General features: G+C 43.8%; 1 protein-coding gene across 4 annotated transcripts in view; it reads left to right on the top strand.

The window, feature by feature from the left end:
- The window catches only part of Ubr5 (ubiquitin protein ligase E3 component n-recognin 5), a 119,624-nt gene that overhangs the window by 22,546 nt on the left and 76,277 nt on the right, over nucleotides 1–20,801 (top strand). For all 4 annotated transcript variants that reach the window (XM_052747642.1, XM_052747643.1, XM_052747640.1 and 1 more), the window contains exons 2-5: nucleotides 17,828–17,872; nucleotides 18,311–18,392; nucleotides 18,818–18,894; nucleotides 19,660–19,779. In XM_052747642.1, coding sequence (XP_052603602.1) covers nucleotides 17,828–17,872; nucleotides 18,311–18,392; nucleotides 18,818–18,894; nucleotides 19,660–19,779 — 324 coding nt within the window. The remainder of the gene's footprint in view (nucleotides 1–17,827; nucleotides 17,873–18,310; nucleotides 18,393–18,817; nucleotides 18,895–19,659; nucleotides 19,780–20,801) is intronic.

Raw genomic sequence — 20,801 nt, 5'->3', positions numbered from 1 at the left:
TATCAAACTTCTGGTGGGAGAGAAAATATATGATGGTAATCCTCTTCAACAGACTAAACTTTAAAAAATGATTTTAAAGACGTCCTCAATGGGGCTGGAGAGATAGCTCTTCCAGAGGACCTCAGTTAAATTCCCAGCATCCACATGGTAGCTCACAACCATCAGTAACTCCAGTTCCAGGGGATCCAATGCTATCTTCTGGCCTCCATGGCACCAGGCACGTAAGTAGTACACAGATATATGCGGGCAGAATACCCATATACATACAATAATACTTTAAAAAATTATTTGAAAGTGTGTTTGTGTAGACACATGTAGATAACTATTAGTTTTTGGTATGTGAGGAGGGACTAAGTCACTCCTGAGTGTTGCAGATCAAAACTGTGATTTAGTTTAAAGGCCAGGCTTTTAAGTTCTGGATGCTGTGGTTAGAATTTGTCTGGCTTGTCTACTTTATAGAGTCTTGCCAAGCTAATAACTTGAAACTAGTAGATGAGTTTGGAGAGTAAGGCCGAACTAGTCCTTTAGATTTGCTTCAAGTGGACTCAGCAAAGGCTTGCAAAGTCAGCAGGCCGATAGTGGCGTTCCTTCTCTTTGGAGCTGTGAGTGGTGTCTGTGTCCTCTCCCTAACTCACCTCTGTTCTAGAGTCCTAAGCTAGTTCCGGTCTTGTCCATTCTCAGTTGAAGGATTCTAGGTGTTTGTGTGGTGTCTTCCTGGAAGTCCTCCTTTCTCTGAAAGCACGTGGGACATCTCAGGGTTTTAGGGACCCACTGCTCCTGGAATTAGGGGCTTTCTATGTCTACTTCTTGAGCTACATATTTTAGATTTAAAAACATTTTTATTTTACAAATGGATGTTTTACCTATGTGCACCACTTGTGCTCCTGGTGCCCATGCCCATTTTAAATACAAATACTGTCTTTAATTTTTCTACTGCTTTGTAGATAAGGCCATGATCACTGGCCTGAACTTGGTGAGTCTGAATTATTATTTTTGTTCAGAGGCAGAAGGATTAGCACCTACTTTCCTATTTTCAAACATTTTCTTGAATTTTCTAACCCTTTTGCTTTCTCCTGTAGCTTTACAGTTCATTTGTTGCTATTTGCTCTTTTAGTGAGCTTTTCAGAAGTAGTGGGGATAAGCACGTAAAACTAGCATAGTCTTGAAGGTAAAATTTATTCTTTTTCCTCAAAGCACACCAGCTCTACATACCTAGTGTGGCTGCCTTCTTTCTTTGTTATAAAGTGGGCCTTTCAGCTTTGGCTGCTCCGCTGCTGGCAGTGTCTGCGTACACACACACACGTGTGTGTGTGTGTGTGTGTGTGTGTGTGTGTGTGTGTGTGTGTGTGTGTGTGTGTGTGCGCGCGCGCTGTTCTTGGCCCTGGTGTTTCGTCAGAAGAGGTTTGGAGTCTCTTGAGCCTTGGCTGCCCAGTAATACATTTTCCTCTGGTATGAACATCTCCGTGTGTGTGTGTGTGTGTGTGTGTGTGTGTGTGTGTGTGTGTGTGTGTGTAGGGTTAGTGTCTTTTAAAAAGGCACTCTTTGGACTCAAGATGGACTTTTGGGAGTCCCCAGTCTTCAGGCTGAAAAGAATTGCAGTCAGGGCTTCCATTCCCTCTAAGTACCCTTTACTGAAGTACTTCATTGGCCTCTGGGGCAGGGCGGGGCGGGGCGGGGCGGGGCGGGGCGGGGCAGGGCAGGGCAGGTGTCGCCATGTTCCTCTCTGTTGAGAGTGCTCAGCCTCTTCCATTGTGCAGTCTTGACCTGGTGGTTCACATCTACTTCAGGAAGGAAACAAAGGCAGTGCTGGCCTGTGTCTTTGTCCTCTGCCCTCCTCTTAATGAGATTGGCGTCTATGAAACGCGTTGGTGCTGCTTTTTCCTGCTCTTGTCAATCAGCTGCCCGAGGAGAGAGTCTTATTCCGAGATAATGATGGTTTGATGACAGGAAGGTGGGTGGGTTGATTGTCTCTAAGGTTTATTCTTGGAGCTGTGTTCTACCCTGGTACTGTTTAGGTGATTTCTAAGAAAATTTACATAAACCATAACAAATCTTAGGATTCTCCCTTCTGTGTGTCCTAAAGTGTTTTGGGGAATCTTAACTATCTTTGGTTGGGTTAAGAAACAGTTATTTCTTTATGTGCTCTGTATACTGGAATTACACTGAAGGAAGGCTTTCTGCATTAGGGGTTCATTGTTAAAAACCCCAGTAGGTAGAGATTTCAATGATTGCTTGGTACAAGTTTCAGACCCATTCTGAGTGAGTATATATAAATCTTTCAGTAAGAAACAAGGTTCCTGGTGGTTTGAGTATAAGCTTTCTTGACTATTCCTTTTCTTTTCTTTTTTCCCTCTCCTCTCCTCTCCTCTCCTCTCCTCTCCTCTCCTCTCCTCTCCTCTCCTCTCCTCTCCTCTCCTCTCCCCTCCTCTCCTCTCCCCTCCCCTCCCCTCCCCCCCTCCCCTCCCCTCCCCTCCCTTTTCTTCTTTTCTTTTCTTAAAAAGACAGGGTTTCTCTTTGTAGCCCTGACTGTCCTGGAACTCACTATGTAGCCCAGGCTGGCCTCAAACTCAGAGATCCTGCCTCTGCCTCCAGAGTGCTGGGATTAAAGGTGTGCACCAGCACAATTGCCTGGCTGAGTAGCCCTTCTTAATGGGAATAGGTGCCCCACAGGAACTGCTTGTGTTAGAGAAGGAAAACCTATGGAAATACCTTGCTGTCTTTTAAAAGGCAGGTTGATTTTGATTGATAAAGATCTTCCTGAGATCTGTCTGCTGCCATATTTCGGTTTAAAGAATGCAGTTAGAGCTGCTTTTATGGAACATACTGCTAATCCCAGCACTTGGAAGGAGGAGGTAGGAACATCAGGAATTCAAAGACATCCTTGACATCTGAGGCACTGTAAAAAAGTGATCTCATTATTAAGTATTTAACATTTTAAAATAACACAACTAGGTTGGGTGGGTTGTTCATGTTGACTACTTGAAAAAGATCTGTTCAGGCCAGGCATGGTGGTGCACACCTTTAATCCTAGCACTCGGGAGGCAGAGGCAGGCGAATCTGTGAGTTCGAGGCCAGCCTGGTCTACAGAGTTCCAGGACAACCAGAGCTACCTAGTGAGATCCTGGGGGTGGGGGGATGCTATTTAGTTGATTAAATGATAAGAAAAGTGGGTGTTTTGTTTAGCTAAAGAGAATAGTATAGGCAGTTGTCATTGTTTTTTTTCAGAGGACGTCTGGTCTGTGTGTTTATTCTCCATGGTTCTGGGATAGAGAGCTGGATGAGACTTGGTATCCTTCCTTCACTCTGGTGGCCTAGCTCTTAAGTGAGTGTCCCCTAGCTTCTGAAGAGCTTACTAGAGTGCTTCCTGTTTGGTTACAGTTTGGGGAACCAAAGATTCAGCAGGGTTAAACAGAATGCTGTGTTGAGCTTACAGAAGCTTTACTAAGGCTTGTGAATTGTGAGTTTCTGAAGGCCTACCCTACACCAGTCTCCTGGCTTGAAGCATGCCTCTTTAATCTCTCTCCATGGACTTTTATGCTCATGAACGTTTCAGAGGATTCTTTGTGTTTATGATATTTCAAAGTAACCAGTCTTTGTTTGACCTAGCTAATGTTAGAATCACTTTGGCTGCTTAAAGTTTTGAGTTGGCAATATGATCATGTGGGATGAAATTCCCAGTGTCAATGGATAAATAGTGGTCTTTGCAGTAAGTGCTCCTAACTGCTGAGCCATGTCTCTAGCCTCAAGAAGCCAACAGAACTTGATAATATGTATTTTTATTGTAATTATTCTTAATTTGGCTCAGCTTAGATGTTAGAATATAATGTATTTATTGCCAGCAGAAAATGTTCAGTGACCAGACTGCATGTAATTCACAGTGGAAAACACCTTGCCAGGTACTCTTGTTAGCAGATGAGGTCACTTAAGGAGACCTCTGTGCACACATTCATAGTAGGTGTGTTTCCCTCTGACTCTGTGCACTAATGAGCTCTCTCTCTTTTTCCTGCTTCTGCCTTGGTCCCTTTTTAGCACATTTCCCTAAGCACAGTCCAGATTGGGGGAGGAGAGACTGAACCCTGAATGGATGAGACTGAGAAAATTTCCTATACTGTAAAGCAATACTGAGAGTTTTCCTTTTTTTTGCGGGGTGGGGTGGGGTGGGGTGGGATGGGATGGGGTGGTAATTATCAGTATTTAGAAAACTACTTTCGCTATTACAGCACCACCTGAACTAGGTTGTGTAGATGTAACCAACGGTCTTATCAAATAAGAAACACAGAGCCGATTCAGAGAAGAAAGCCAAGAGGTCAGAGCTAAGAGCCTCACCCTTCCTGATTCAGGGATCCTCTTCAGCCAAGAGAGCTCTCCGAAAGGGACCTACTTCCTGTGTGTGTCTTTATATAGTCTAGCTGTTCTGCCTTCTCATTGGTTGTAAACCCAAACACGTGACTGCCTCGTCACTGCCTGTATGTACCGCCCTCCAGGTCCTTAAAGGCGTGCGCCACCGCCACCATGCACTTGCTATGGCTCTAATAGCTCTGACCCCCGGGCAATTTTATTTATTAACATACAATTAAAATCACATTTCAGTCCAAGTAAAATACCACCACAAGGTTGTATCCTCCAGAGTGTTACTTTGCAGGTTAACATTCCTTTGGTATGCTTTTTAAGACCCTAGACTTAGGTTGGTTATGTCTAAGACGTGTGTGTACTAGGGAACATGCATGTGCTATGGATGTGCTGTAGAGCCATCCTTCTTTATGGCTTTTCACCTTAGCTGTAAGACAGGGTCTCTCACTGAGCCTGAGGTGTGCTTGCCAAACCGTTGGTCTGCAAACTCGAAGCCTCCACCTGTGTCTGTGTGGGCTCCTGCATGAATGAGCAGGCTTATGTTGTTATGCTGGGTCCGTGTGACTGCTGAGGGTTTGAACCTAGGTCCTCAGGTTTGCTGAGCAGATGTTTTTACCCATTGGGCTGTCTCTCTAGACCCTTAAGAAGTATTTTAAACTACTGTCAATGAGGGGATGGGGTTGGGCTGGCGAGAGTTCAGTGATGAAGGGCATATGCTGTTCTTCCAAAGGATTTTGGTTTGGTCCTCAGCATCTTCAGGATCTGTCCTCTTCTGGCCTCCCCCCCCCCCCCCCCCCACCAGCAGACATGCATGTGATGCACTGACATACATTTAGGCAAAACAGTCATATATAAAGTAAAATTAATAAACTCTTTAAAATTGTTTTTGAAAAAGACAAAAACAAAAACTAAACACTATTTTGAAATAATGTAGGGCTTAGAGCTAAGGCACGGGAATCACTATGTAGCTAGTAAACATGGATAATGTGTCTGCTGTTTAGAAGTTAATGTGGGAGTTTTGCCCTTCCAGAGTTTGCCAACCAGAGTAACTTTGTAAGAAGAGCTGTGGAGGACACAGGCAGCAGCAGGTACACTGGACTTGAGCACAGTGCCTGGCTTAGTGCGGGCTTCAGAGAGGCTGGTTTCCAGCATCTGGATGGCGGACGGACGGACGCACGGCTCTGGGGGTAGAGTTGTTCTGCTAGGCTGAGGGAGTGCGCTGGAAAAAAGAGTTGGAGTGTAATTTAAAGATAAGGATGTTTGGATTATAACTGCTACCAAAGAGATAGGATTAGAAATATTATGTGAGGGCGAAAACCAACCAACCAACCAGACAAACAAAAACCCCCACCCTTCATTAGAAGAGAGCTCAAGATGAAGGACCAGGAGGAGGTGCAGCTGGCTTTCTGTCTTGGAACCTTATTCTGGCTATTCCTTGGATCCTCAGATTCCTACCAGACTTTTGGGCCTATTAGCTTGGCAACTAGTTCAAGCTAGAGTGTGGGAGATTTGAAGTTGCAACATAGCGCGCAATCCAAGGATGAAAAATATGAGTTTACAATATTGATAATAGCTCCTGTTAATTGACCATTTAAGTGGTTGGCTCCCTCTAAGATACGTAACAAAATTACCTCTAGCCCTTCTGTAGACAGCTCTTCCAGACAGATGGTTACATTTCCACTTAACAGATGAGAAGCTGTCTAAGATCTGTGAGGTTAAAGCAAGCCAAATGAGCAGGGGCTGGGGGATTGGAGTGGGGGCGGGCTGGTAGTGCGCAGCAGAGCACTCTGCTGTCCCTTCCTCCTAAGAGTGGATAGCAGCTCAGGACACGAAGTGAACACTTCAGAGACAAAGCTGCTACTTCCCCTGTTAACAGCTGTAGTTCTCAGCTCTTCAGCTCTGACAGTGGTCATGTGTGCAGTCTTCTAGGCATCTTAATGCCACTGAACAATCAGATTTCATGACGGTACTTTATTTCTGTTTATATCAATGTGGTTTTATATATTTTGAAGTAGTCAGTTACAAGATTTTGTAAGAAGAGTTCAGATTGGTCCTGGAAGGATTTGAGTACATTATCTGCAGTTGGCGGGGGTGTCCTGTGAGTGAGGTTGTAGGTATTGGGACAGTTGGTGGGGGTGTTCCTGTGAGTGAGGTTGTAGGTATTGGGACAGTTGGGGGGGTGTCCTGTGAGTGAGGTTGTAGGTATTGGGACAGTTGGGGGGGGTGCTCCTGTGAGTGAGGTTGTAGGTATTGGGACAGTTGGGGGGGTGTCCTGTGAGTGAGGTTGTAGGTATTGGGACAGTTGGGGGGGTGTCCTGTGAGTGAGGTTGTAGGTATTGGGACAGTTGGCGGGGGCGTTCCTGTGAGTGAGGTTGTAGGTATTGGGACAGTTGGCGGGGGTGTTCCTGTGAGTGAGGTTGTAGGTATTGGGACAGTTGGTGAGGGTGTTCCTGTGAGTGAGGTTGTAGGTATTGGGACAGTTGGGGGGGTGTCCTGTGAGTGAGGTTGTAGGTATTGGGACAGTTGGGGGGGGTGCTCCTGTGAGTGAGGTTGTAGGTATTGGGACAGTTGGGGGGGTGTCCTGTGAGTGAGGTTGTAGGTATTGGGACAGTTGGGGGGGTGTCCTGTGAGTGAGGTTGTAGGTATTGGGACAGTTGGTGGGGGCGTTCCTGTGAGTGAGGTTGTAGGTATTGGGACAGTTGGCGGGGGTGTTCCTGTGAGTGAGGTTGTAGGTATTGGGACAGTTGGTGAGGGTGTTCCTGTGAGTGAGGTTGTAGGTATTGGGACAGTTGGCGGGGGTGTTCTGTGAGTGAGGTTGTAGGTATTGGGACAGTTGGTGGGGGTGTTCCTGTGAGTGAGGTTGTAGGTATTGGGACAGTTGGTGGGGGTGTTCCTGTGAGTGAGGTTGTAGGTATTGGGACAGTTGGGCGGGGGTGTCCTGTGAGTCAGGTTGTAGGTATTGGGGCTGGCTGGGTGCTGTACTCTAGGACTCGAGCTCTGAAGCTCCCTTGTCCTGTTGACATGCTTGGTTCCTGCATAGGTATAGTTTACTGTTTAAAAAGGAAGCCAAGCTGAGGGTGGTAGCACACACCTTTAATGTCAGCACTCCAGGCAGAGGCACATAGATCTTTGCAAGTTCGAGGCCAGCCTGGTCTACATAGTGAGTTCCAGGACAGCCAGGGCTGTTAACACAGAGAAACTTGACCCTGTCAGGAGGGACAATAAAGAAGTGAGATGAGCCAAGACTTAGAAAGCTATCAAAAATGAATGTCTAAAAAGGCCATATCTTTGACCTATTCTGCCAAATTTCCTCTTGCCTGCCTGGCACGAGTCTTCTTTCCCTTTTCCTGATTTGAATGGAGTTGAAAATAACAAGGTTGAGTTTTGGTTTAAAGGAAAATGACTCAGTTTGTGCGTTTGGAGTTCACTCTCCCAGGGATATCTGTCTTTCAGATGCATAGTTGTTTGGGTTTGTGTCTCCTCGTCTATATTATCTGTAATATTAAGTCTGTAACACTAAATAGGAATTTCTAACGATAGTATTAGATTCCAGGAAGAAAATCTGTAATATTAAATCTGTAACACTAAATAGGAATTTCTAATCATAGCATTAGATTCCAGGAAGAAATGATTTGTGCTATTAAGAAATTAGTTCTCCATTGTAGTTTGTAGAAGGTTTTTTTATAACCCACATTTTGTCATTGTCATTCTGTAGGAATCTGTGAAGTTTCAATTGGAAACCATTTTAGAGGACGTAGATGACAAAGACATTTAAAAGCCTGCATCATGTGTATTTACAGTGGTGTTTTAGAAACTTCCTTTTTCTCTTGAATGCATTGAGGAATGTCTCCTGTCATTTGCTCTGTAAAGTGAACGTCTTTGGTAGGTCCCTAAGTGTTGGGGCAAGTTGAAGTCCTCCTTGTACGCGGTGCTTCAGAAGGTGGACTGGAAGTTTCTCTGACAGCCGGCATCTGTGAGACCTGGGGTCACTGAAGAGTGACGGCAGCTGTCTGCAACTGGGCATGCTTCTCTTTGGGTAGGCACCGAGTTAAAAGGGTTAGAATGATGTCAAACCAGATTTAAAGAGAGAAAATGTGAACAGGCCTGAGTCCGAGCAGAGAGGGATCAGAAGACTGAGATCAGTTTACTCATCAAGGGGGAAATGGTCCCACCTGAGGGCCAAGGGGAGTCCTTCTGTATCAGCTGTCTCGAACTGGAGGCAGCAAAGGGCATCTCTGCTCACTGCTAGACACCCCCACCCCCTTTCTTTTTGATACTGGATGACACGGAGTTTTGGTAGCTGGCCTCGACTCTTAGGATCTGCTTGCCTCGTCTCCCAGGTGCTGGGATCAAAGGGGTGTGTCACCATGCCTGGCCTTTGAAAAGCATTTTGAAAGTGCATAGCCAGGAGGTTTTGGTTGATTTCTGTGATTGTTCATGAGAAGGATGGGCAATTATTTTGCATTTGTATATTTTATTTGTTTTCCATTATTTAATAAACTCTACATGAACATATGTATGTGTATAGTGTTGGGTATATTTGCACATGTATGGTGTGTGACTGTATGGAGTAGAGGCCAATATCATGCCTCCACATTTTGCTTTTATATGGGTCCTGGGGGTCTGAACGAGCAATTCATGTTTGTGTGGCACACACTTTGTTCTGACACACTTTAACACACTTGAACCGTGTGTGTTAAAGTGTAGTCACAGCAGTGTAGTCTGTAGAGCCTGGAGAGTTCACGCTAATGCTGAGACTTGTCTTTTAATTGACTTCATATTAGAGGTGTGATTCCAGCGCAACTTGGGTAAACTAACGGTTCTTTCGTGGAAAGTCAAAGCATAACCCAAGCTGTGTCAACGTTCATTCACTTTCTTGCATTTGGAGGGAGACAAGCATTTTACTTTAGAGTGCCCTTGATAAGGCAGCACAGATTTATTAATGTGGACTCTTTACATCTCTTGGCATCTCAGTGTAGAGCGGTCTCCTTACCATTTAGGGTGACAGAGGAGTAAACTGTAGGTTGTGTGGACGGAGGGAGGAGTTCTTTGTGACTGACTGCAGTTGGAGTTTGTACCAGTGACTTTATAGAAACTGCTTTATTTGAAGGGATAGCTGACAAATTGGTTATGCAGGCTTGGATTCTAATGGATCCCCCCCCCCTTTTATTTTAAATGAAATGACTTGTTTTAAGAAAAACAACTGGATGATATTTGTTTGAGTTTTCAGACTAGAATTTGAGCTTTTTCAAAAACTGAGAAGCTTGCTATCTTCAGCTCTCATTGTAGTAACAAGAGCCGCAATAACTGACACTCTGCAGAAGTATTTTCCATGTGACCAGCACTGTGGTTGTTGGTGAATCAGACGTGGATTCATGGATCACTTTCAGACTGAACGTTACCCTGAACTGTTCAGAAACTATCACTTAGTTACCTGAAAAGGATATTAAAATGCTCCTGCCAGCAGGGTCAGGTCTCCTGCTTGGAACCCAGGTTCCCAGGAGTCTGTTGGAAAGTAAGTAAGTACCTAGACTCAGGCTGTACACGTCTGTCTAGCTGTAGCTGCTTGGGAGACCATGCTTGGAATTGAAAGCCAGCCTTGTCCGTTAGCGAAGCTTCTTCTCATAAACAAACACTCCCTTTCTAACATCCTTTCTACTGTGGTCCAGCCTTCTTAAAGTCTGTCCTTAGTGCTGCCGCCATCCCAGTGGCGAGGATGCTTTACCTCCGAGCCATACCCGGCAGTCACATACCTGCAGTCACTAATATGCTGCACTGTACAGGCAGATCTGAGAATACCACTGATTTAAACCTAGTAACAAAGCCCAAACAGTCCCCCAATCAAGTATTCTTGGGAGAGTAGTTATTTTTGGTAGGAATGAAATTTTTATCCATCTGTAATAAGCTTAAAAGTATTATTTTGGGTTTTTAATTTTAACTTGAAATAGACATGAGGCTACCATCAACAAATCTTTTTGGAGTCCTCAGTAAATGACTAACACGTCTCTAAAGTGATCTTATTCAAAATGTGGGAGTCAGGAAGGTACATTATGGGGGCAGGGAAGAGAAGCTGTTAAAGAAAGCCTTTGAGACTGGAGATGTGGGTTACTTGTAGAGGGGTCCCTTGTGGAGGACAGATAGACAAGCTTGCAGCACACCTCCCTCCCCCACCCTTGGCATAACCCTTCTAGGCTTTTCTCAGCTGTCCACAGCTTCAAAGGTAGAATACACAGACATAGGAAGGAAGGCAGGCAGGCTAAGGGAAGCGGTGGGGCCCAAAGAGCAGATTCTGACCAAGGGGCTCTCCTTGAGCTTGGCGGGAGAAGAACAGAGCAGAGGTGCTACAGTGTGTATGTGCCACGTTACAGTGTTGTGTAAAGACTTACGGAAGTGGAGAACTGACTGTCCTTAGGGAGGTGCATGACAACGTAATTAATGAAAAGCCCTGTCCATGCTTAGAGGTGGTTTTAGCGCTCGTCTGCCATCTGGGTAGTAACACACAGCACCTGTTCCAGAATGAATGTAAGTCACTTTCACCCTTTCTTAGTCTTTATTTGGGTTCTGACATTTAGAGCCAATAGCCTTCGGAGAAGGGCCGGAATGGCTCCAAAGGATCTGGTTTTCAACCAGTTCGCCCGGCCGTGGAGGTACACGCCTTTAATCCCGGCAGGCAGAGCCAGGTGGATCTCTGTGAGTTTGAGGCCAGCCTGGTCTACATAGCGAGAGCCAGGACAGCCAGGGCTACATAGAGAAACCTTGTTTGAAAAACCAAAAAATTTTGATATTTTGATATTTATTTATTTATTTAGAGAAGCTCAAGGTCATCAGCTGGGGCTACCTGAGAATCTGTCTCAAACACCAGTAACCCCTCCCCCCCCCCAGTTAACATGAGCAGATAATGAAATAATAAAAAAATAAAGCTGGACATTCAAATGCATAGTTGGTTGGTTCTTTAAGGTGAAAGAAAGCCTGGAGGTTAGTTTTATTGATATTAAGGCCAAGAATCTTTGTGTCTGAAATGGGTTATGGGGTAACTTAATCTTCTTCACTGATGGAACTCTATGCTTTAGTACTTCTGTGCAGACACTTCAGACAGGAACATATAGATAACCACAGTGCTGACAGTGAGATGTGATATGGGAGAGAGGCTGGGGACGCCACCAGGAGCAGTTGCCAGTCAGTGGATTTGAACTGGGCATAAGTAAGTCGGAATGGCACCAAGGGAAGTGTGCTGAAGGCAGATCACACACTCCCCATCCCATGAGCAAACGCTCTTACCATACAATTTCAGGTAGATGGGGAGCAGCACTTGGAGCAGGTGGGTTTGAAGAATTGCCGTCTTCCCTGAGAATCAGTGCTTTGGGGAGTCATTTCCTGTGCTTCAGCAAGAAAGACCTGTGGAGTTCGTTAGTTGGACTTGGACTTGTGTCTGAATGTTCAGAGGTCTGATATGTGGCAGTAGGTAGGCAGAGAGTTTAAGAACTGAAGACCCTCACTGTGTGTGGTGCCGCCTAGGGTCTGTGCAAAGTTAAATTATCTTTGAAACTATTCTACACGGGTGTGTGTGTGTGTGTGTGTGTGTGTGAGTGTGATGAGCTCTGGGGCTTTTAGGAGTAATAAATGTTTGTTAGCTCCTAGCAGGTACTATTAATAAAGTATGTCTGTTTAGTACTTAAAAACTCTGCTCTCTGGATCTGTAAAATTACTTATAAATGTAAAAGAACAGAACAGGTTATTGACCTGGACTGTAGGATGAATCTTTGGTCTTGGAACAGCAGAACAGGAGGGTTTCATAGGCTTGTGCCAACTTGTCCAGTTGTATGTTATTGCCACTCACAGGCTTACCTGTAAGTCTGCTGCTAAGTGAAGTAAGTGAAATTTGATGAGCTCTTTCTTGGCTTTTTAAACAAGAAATGTTACTATTGTGTTATTGCTATGAGAAGAAATCTGGCTTGTGACTAAGCATTGGAAGCTGGTGCACCAAGATCCTCTGTACTGGAAGAGTGTGTCGTGCTTAGTAAAGGCACTCGCTAACGGTTAGTGTAAGTGGGTGTGCTCAGTGGATGTGCCGATTCTGTGTTCTGTGCTCAGCCCTGCAGAGAAGCAGATGCTCCTTAAATAGAGCTCTCTCTTTGTGCTTGAGGGTTCCCTTGTCAGTATGTTCTGGATCTAAGTAAAAACATTTTGTAGAGGGCCAGTGTACTTAGAATTGTCCTGAGATTTGAAAGAACAATCTATTTTATGTATGTTCTGGGACTGAGTTTATTAATTAAGTTGATATTTGGTGAAGCATTCTATGTGATTATATCAAATCTATTTGTATATGAAACTTTTCAGTTGAGTAGGATTTTAATGTATTTATTAGATGCTATTTCATCAAAAAATATTTATTATGTGTGTGCACACATGTCATGGCATTCTTGTGGAGGCCAGAGGGTTAACTTGAAGGAGTTTCTCCTAGCATGTGGATTTTGGGGGTCCAGTTCAGGTCACCAAACTTGGCAGCAAGTTCCTTTACCTGCTGTGTCACCTCATGGCCCCAGTAAATGCTACTTTGTCATCAACATTAAATATGTTGATACACAGATATATTTGCTTTTTTATGCATTTGTAAGAATTTGGAGCCTGAAAAGCCCCAGAGGTGACTAATAGCTCTTCCTCAGAACCTGCATAGGTGAGCTGGGAGAAGCCCTCAGACTTCTTCTCAGTATGCAGTGGATGTTATTTCCACACATTGATAGACATGTCAGGTGAGCCTAGGACATTAATTATGCTCCCTCCTTTTTTTGCTTTGAGTCAGGGTCTTGTCATATACCCAGGCTGGTGTCCTTGAGTGTTGAGATCATAGTCCCGCTTCACCCAGCTTTAACTATGGGTTAAAGAAACATTAAGTGTTTCCTTTGTTGTGAGATAATCTTGTGGACTGGAGATACGGCTCAGAGGTTAAGAGCACTGGCTGCTCTTCCAGAGGTTCTGAGTTCAATTCCCAGCAACCACATGGTGGATTATAACCATCTGTAATGAGATCTGGTGCCCTCTTCTGGTGTTCAAGCATACATACAGAAGACTGTGTACATAATAAATAAATAAAACCTTGAGGGAGGGAGGGAGGGAGGGTGAGAGAGAGAGAGAGAGAGAGGGAGAGAGAGAGAGAATGAGAGAAAGAGAGAAAGAGAGAGAAATTACAGTAAAAAAAAAGAGAGATAATCTTGTATTTGCACCTGGCTGCCCTGGCACTTACTATGCAGATTACCCTAGCCTCAAACTGATTTTGACCCTCCTGTTTCTGCCTCCTGGGTGCTGGAACTGCAAGCATGCACAACCACACTGGGCTGTGGAGCGCTGTGCTTTTTTGTATGGGTTACATGTGTGGGTAGGAAGTCAGGAGACAACTCTAGAGTTGGTGTTCTTCAGTTTTATGTCGGTTTCAGGGGTTGAACTCATGGCCCCAGGCTTTTGTAGCTAGTGCCTTTCCCTCTGAGCTGTCTCACTGGCCATTTTTGTTTGTATTTTGAGATAAGGTCTCACAGTCTCTGGCTGTCCTGGAACTCATGTTAGTCCAGTGAATTTGCAAAGATCTACTTGTCTCTGTCTCCAGAATGCTGGGGTTAATGGTGTGCACCACCATGCCCTGGCTTCACTGGCCTTCCTTAAATGTGAGTTTTAAGATTTAAAAAATTGAGCTGATACCAGGAACCATTTTCTTTACCTCTTTGGTAGTCTTGAGTTTATGAGTTACGGGATTATTTTCTAGTATTTTGACATCCTCAGAGCTTAGTTGAGTTCCATGAGCATCTACCTTGAAGCCATTGGAGCAGCTCATTTTCAGGTTTCTTGGACCCAGCCTATTCGGTGTCTGTAAGCTTCTTGTATCTTCATAGGTATTTCTTTCTTTAGGTTAGGAAAGTTTTCTTCTATGATCTTGTTGAATATATTTTCTGTGCCTTTGAATTGGTATTCTTCTCCTTCTTCTACCCTATTATTTTTAGGTTTAGTCTTTTCATGGTGTCCCAAATTTCTTGGATGTTTTTTGTTACAACTTTTTTGGCTTTAGTGTTTTCTTTGACTGACGAATCTATTTTCTCTATTGTGTCTTCAACATCAGAGATTCTCTGTTCCATCTCTTGAATTCGGTTGGTTGTGCTTGCTTCTGTAGTTCCTGTTCGTTTAGTCAGGATTTCTATTTCCAGTATTCCCTCAGTTTGTGTTTTCTTTATTGTCTCAATTTCAATTTTCAAATCTTGAACTGTTTCCTTCATCTGTTTAATTACTTTTTCTTGGCTTTCTTTGATTTCTTCCAATTTTTTGTTTGTTTTTTCTTCCATTTCTTTAAGGGAATTTTTTATTTCCTCTTTAAGGGGGTTTTTCATTTCCTCTTTAAGGGCCTCTATCATCTTCTTAAAGTCATTTTTAGGATTGATTTCTTGTGCTTCTTCTGTGTTGGTATGTTCAGGTCTTGGTAGAATCGCTAGGTTCTGATGGTGTCATATAGGTCTTTATGTTGTTGCCTGTATTTTTGCACTGGCTCTTCTACTCATCTCTTCCTCTGCTCGGTGTAGGCCGTGTCTGTGTCTGAAGGTGCCTTTCTTGTTCTAACTGATAGTCTTGGTCCATTACAGGTTCTTGGTGGAATCGGTGTTGGGCGCTGTTTCTCCGGGAGCTGCTTAGTCCAATCAGTGTTAGTGGGTTCTGTCTCAGGGAGCAGTTGTTCCCAATTGGTCCAGGTTCCATATTATGGCTCCAGTGGTTGTTGGGTTCGTAGGGGTTGGCTTTTTTTTTTTTTTTTTTTTTTTGGTGGGGGAGCAGGGAAAGGTAGCTGTCTGGTCCCTGGGACTTGGATGGCTGGGGCCTAGGGGCTAGAGACCTGGTCTGCCTGTCAGGAGATGGGGGCTTACATGTTCCCAGTTGGTGTAGGGTAGGCTTATGATTCTGGTGATCTGGTTCGGTGGCTGGGCGGCGCCTTCCTTTGTGTTCTCAGGTCACATTTTGCTCATTCATCAACTCCTCAGCTGATCTTGTTTCCTCAGACTGCAGACTGTAGGATTCTGAATCCTCTCCCGAATGGATCTCAGCTGAGCAGGTTGTTCGGTAGGGCAATCTCACCAACACCTCCAAGTTGTTCATTTTCAGGTTTCTTTAGTGTTCAATTTTGAAAGAAGTTTTGGTCCCTCCTCTAATTTGTATATTTTGTGCTAATAAAAAAAGACATGGTAATGAAAAGAGTTAGTAGTCTGGGGACAAGTTTTGTGTCCTTAGTGAATGTGGGCCTCTGCGCCAGGTCTTCTGAAGGCTGCTGTCACTCTGGAGCACAGTCCCCAGTCTAGTCTGCCTTCGTTCTCCAGTTAGCCCCCCTCATAGCTTCTGGGTTCACTGTGCAGTACTCTTGGATTTCATCATGTTTTGAAACAGAATTGTACCCTCTAATTGAGCAAACTGGAATTTAGAGGAAAAGCTGGACCTCCCAGCACCAAGGGAACATGTTGTTAATGAAAGAAAGTACATGCACCACCAGGCTGGTAAAATGAGATGTCTTTTTTAAGGGTGTGGTGGTGCAAATTGCCCCCACAGTTTTGGTAGTGAGAATACAGTCACCAGTAAGTATTTGGGTTTTGTTTGTTTGTTTGTTTGTTTTGGAAAAATGAAAGCACCAGTGAAAGTTTTAACCAGCAGGTAATCTTTGGTTGGTATCAGTTATTGCGCATACTTGACAAGAACGTGTCCTGGAGCCACTCTACAGTTGCAGGATAAGTTAAAAGACTCCTGGTTCTAACTTAATCTCACACTGCAATAATTAGAACATTTACCCATGGGTGCGATGACTTCTGTAAGCTTTTATTTTAATTTAAAAAATTTAGAAGTGTTTATTTTATATGTTTGAGTATTTTGTCTGCATTTGTGTATGTCTGTAGATCACATACATGGCATGGAGGTAAGAAGAAGGCACGGGAGTCCCTGGAACTAGTTACATGTGGCTGTGAGCCACCACGCAGGGCCTCTGAAAGAGAAGCCACTGCTCTTGACCCCTGAGCCATCTTTCCAGCCTCTTCTGGAAGCTTTGGAAGCTTTTAAATCCTAAGTAGTTTGTACAAGTGGTTAAAATTTGATCTCATTCATGCTTTGTCAGTTATTAGAGATCAACAGTTCCACAGATCGTCCATTGATTTACACCCACTTGTTTTTTTCCATTGTGTTTTCTAAAATTCTCAGTTTATTTGTATAAAATTATTTCTAAAAATGTTTAAAAAGATCAGACAGTTGTTCAGGTAACAATCAAAGAGATGAATTCTTGAACATCTCTGGTTATATTGTAGATTATAAAATGACTTCCGTAGACTGATAACATTTTGTATGAATTCCAGACTATGTCCTTGAGGGGAACAGAAAAATCACAATGGACAGTATAAGTTCTTATCTCTGTTACCTCGCTGCTGTCATCTGCTGTGTGTATGTGTGTTTGGAGCTGACAGTTTCTCTGTAGTCCTGGCTGTCCTCGAACTCACCTGTAGACCAGTCAGGCCTCAGATTCACAGATCCTCCTGCCTCTCTCTGCCTTCCAAGCGCTGGGATTAAAGGAGTGCATCACTGCCCGACCTTAGCATGGTTTTTGAGACTTGGTCTTTTATTGAAGACGGGCTCCTGGTTTCTCGTACATTTGGTTGCCAGTGAGCCCCCGAGCTTCGTCTGTCTCTGCAACACCCCCACTCCCACCCCCAGTACTGGGATTAAAGGTGTGCACTGCCAAGCCTGACTTTCACGTCGGGTCTGGGCATCCAGACTCAGGTCCTGATGCTTTGCGGCAGTCACTTTACCCACTGAGCCCCTTACTTAGCCCAAAGGTTTCTTCTAGGCACGCGCAGCAATACTTCTTTAGAAATGGAGGTGCCTTTATAGACACTGAGGCTCCAGTCAGTTTCATGTCATAGCGGTAGAAACTGAGACTGTGCCTTACGGTTATCAGGCTTTGGGAAGACTTTGTTATGCTAATTCTACAGAAGTTCATGCTTCCCAGTTATTTTCACTGCATGATATTCATGTACTGTCAAAACTTTGGCCTAGACAACAGTTATTCCCCCACCCCAACAAGGTCTCACTGTGTAGCTCTGGCTGTCCCCAAACTTACGTAGACCAAGCTGTCCTCAAACTCACAGAGATCTGCCTGCCTCCACCTAAAGGTGTGCTCCACTACACCTGGTTTAAACTGCAGTTTTTAAAATGAGTTTTCCATTAGGCATTTGCTCGGGAACCAGCTTTGCTGCTGGTGTTTGCTATAAAAACCTTAGAAGCCTCCTTTTCCCTGTCTGGAAATAGGGTTAATGTGGTTAATACTGGAGTTGCTGCTGGGCTAGAAAGGGAAAGGGATTGTGATGCCTGCTTGTTGCTGTTGGGGATCAGCCCAGGATTGGTGCAGGTCCCTCAGCCATCTTGTTTATGCAGGGCCAGGACCGGGCTTGTTAACACTTGGCTTTTGTGTTTCAAGGTTACGGGAAGTTTCAGAGAAGCTGAACAAGTACAATTTGAACAGGTAAGAAGTTGAAGCTCTTTGAAGTCTAGCCATTTCTCATGGTTAGATGTGCTAAGCAGCTGCCCTACCATGGCCCTGGAGCCTTTTATTAGGAAAAGGGTTCATTTTATACCTTAGAATAATGTGATTGATATGAATTGGTTAGATTAAGAATTCAATTAGATTAAGAATCTTTGAGATGTAGCCCTGGCTGTCTGTTGACACAGCACAGAGATCACAGGATTAAAGGTAAATGCCACCACAGCTTTTACTCTCACTGTCAGAGTTGGCTTCATTTAAATTATAGTTTCCAGTAATGCTTATTTTTAAACAGTTTGGCATGCCATGCAGCTTCAGTGATTATAGTGGATATCATAGTTACTAAATTCAGTTTAGGAATTCTTTTTGTTTTCAATTAAAAGAACAATTTTACTTACGTACTTTTTTCTTTTTCTCTAGTCACCCACCTTTGAATGTACTGGAACAGGCTACTATTAAACAGTGTGTGGTGGGACCGAATCACGCTGCCTTTCTTCTTGAGGTAAATCATTCACCATAAGGTAGAGAAATAAAAAGGAAACAGTGAAGTCCTCCTCTGGGTCAGTTCTTCCCTTTTAGTCAAGGAAAACAGTAGCTTCTTGGAGGAGTTACTTTATTGACCAGTTCTCTTTCTGTGAAGTTCACTGGCCCAGAGACTCTGGGGCAGATAATTTACTAAGACTGGAAACTAGTTCATAAGAGAATGGGGAGACTTGTATGCAGTGACTGTATAGTGCTCACTCTGAATTCTGTCAGGCGCTCCTGTTCTTCGTACTCTGCCATGTTCCTCAACCCAGGCTTGTGCTGCTTCGGGAAGGGACTTCGTTGTCTTCTGGGTTGACAGTAATAGGCAGAATCTGATTACTGAATACATTAAAACTTTAACGTCCTCTCTTTCAGAATTTTACATGTTTTCTTTGCTTTTAGGATGGCAGAATTTGTAGGATTGGTTTTTCAGTACAACCAGACAGACTGGAATTGGGTAAACCTGATAATAATGATGGGTAAGATGTTTTTGGCTTGTGTTTATGGTGTTGAGGGTCAAACCTAGAGCCTAGTATATAGTAGACAGGTGCTTTACCACAGAGCTACATCCTTCTCTTGTATTTAGTATTTAATATGGTATGATTTAGCACTTAGAAGATGTTTCAGAAAACCAATGTTTTGATCTTGGTTATCCTCAAGTGATTTTTTTTTTTTAAAAAAAAAGCACGGCAGAAAAAAATGATCTGATGAGGTAGGGGGTCTTCCTGCACTTTGAGGCTGGTCTTGAACTCTTGTACTCAAGATGTTCTGTTGCTCTGGCTTCCCAAGTAGTAGGTAGTACAGGTGTGTGCTGATGTGCCTGCTGACTGAACTGACTTCCATGTCATGTTTGTCCCTGAGGGTTACAAACGTGGAACTCAATTTGAAAGTAGTCAAGGTTTTTTTTCCTTCAAATTTGGCCTTTAAAAATTATAGTGTATTAAAGGATGCTTCATAAGATAGACTTCTACTTGATTGTTTCTAAGAAACACATGCTTAATATTAAAATGTAAAGAAAGTTTACTATTTCCTGTTCATTTCTATGTGAAAATTGAGAACAGTTTCTACTAGGAAGGAATGTGTCGGGCAGCTGCCAGCTGGTGCACATTTTACTAGGGAGTAGCCAGAGAGTCAGGCAGGTAGATAGATACTCTCCACAGGAGGTTCCAGTGGGGAGGTCTGGAGGTGTCTTCCCCCAGCAGCCCGGGCTGTTTTATGACTGTTTCCCTCTTGATTTTTCCTAGGTCAAAACTGAGTAGCAGCTCGGGGGCAGGCAGGACTTCTAGACCTGGCAGGACGAGTGACTCTCCGTGGTTTCTCTCAGGCTCGGAGACTCTGGGCAGGCTGGCAGGCAACACTCTGGGGTAAGTCGTGTCCAGTTGCAGGCATTGCTGTTTTGTGCCGACCTCTGTGAGTGCCGTGTACTGTGACTGTCACGTCAGTATTATCTAGCCCAACAGTTAGACATGCCAGACGTCTCCAATGTCACTTAATGGTATTGTGTCATTTGAAAATTTAAAACAGTTTTATATTTGGCTGTCTATATTGTGAATTATTTTGGGGAGCAGGGGAATCTTAACATTACTTTTTGGTATCCAAATTTGGTGTTTTTTTTTTTTTTTTTTTTTAAAAACTCCTGTACCATTTTATGTGAAGTTTATATACTGTGAAATTAAAGAAGCCATTTACAAATTCTAGGCAAGGATTTTTAATCATTTAATACTTTGGTTCTTTTTTTGAATTTGAGACAGGGTCTCTACATAGTCCTGGCTATCCTGGAACTCACTGTGTAGATCAGGCTGGCCTTAAACCCACAGAGATCCAACTGCTTCTGCCTCCTAAGAGCTGGGATTAATGATGTACCAGCTATACTTTGGTCTTTCGTTTTTTTGAGACAGAGGGTTTTTTTTGGTGGTTTGTGTGTGTGTGTGTGTATGCGTGCGTGCACAACTCGCACACACACATACATAGTGGTCAGTGGCTGTCCTAGAACTCGCTCTGTAGACCATGCTGCCCTCCAACTCACAGAGATCTGCCTGTCTGCCTTCTTAGTGTTGGTAGATGAAAGATGTGCATCGCCCGGTTTTAAAAGAAGCATCTCTCTGTCTCTTTCTCCCTCTCTTCCTTCCCTCCCTCTATCTCTCTTTCTCTTTTTGGGTTTTTTGAGACAGGGTTTCTCTGTGTAGCCCTACTGTCGTGGAACTCACTCTATATCGCTGGCCTTGAATTCAGAGACACACCTGCCTGCCTCCTAAGTGCTGGGATTAAGGCATATGCTACCACCACCCAGCTTATACTTTGATTTTGAATGGCCAAAATTTCCGAAAATACCTGGTTAATGATTAGATGATGCCAGTTCACTCAAATTATATGGTACTCAAAGGTT

This window comes from Peromyscus californicus, unplaced genomic scaffold, assembly GCF_007827085.1.
Source record: "Peromyscus californicus insignis strain IS unplaced genomic scaffold, ASM782708v3 Scaffold_20__1_contigs__length_68692818, whole genome shotgun sequence".
NCBI lineage: Eukaryota > Metazoa > Chordata > Mammalia > Rodentia > Cricetidae > Peromyscus > Peromyscus californicus.
The sequence above is the reverse complement of the archived record's forward strand: the minus strand, read 5'-3'. Positions and strand labels throughout refer to the sequence as shown.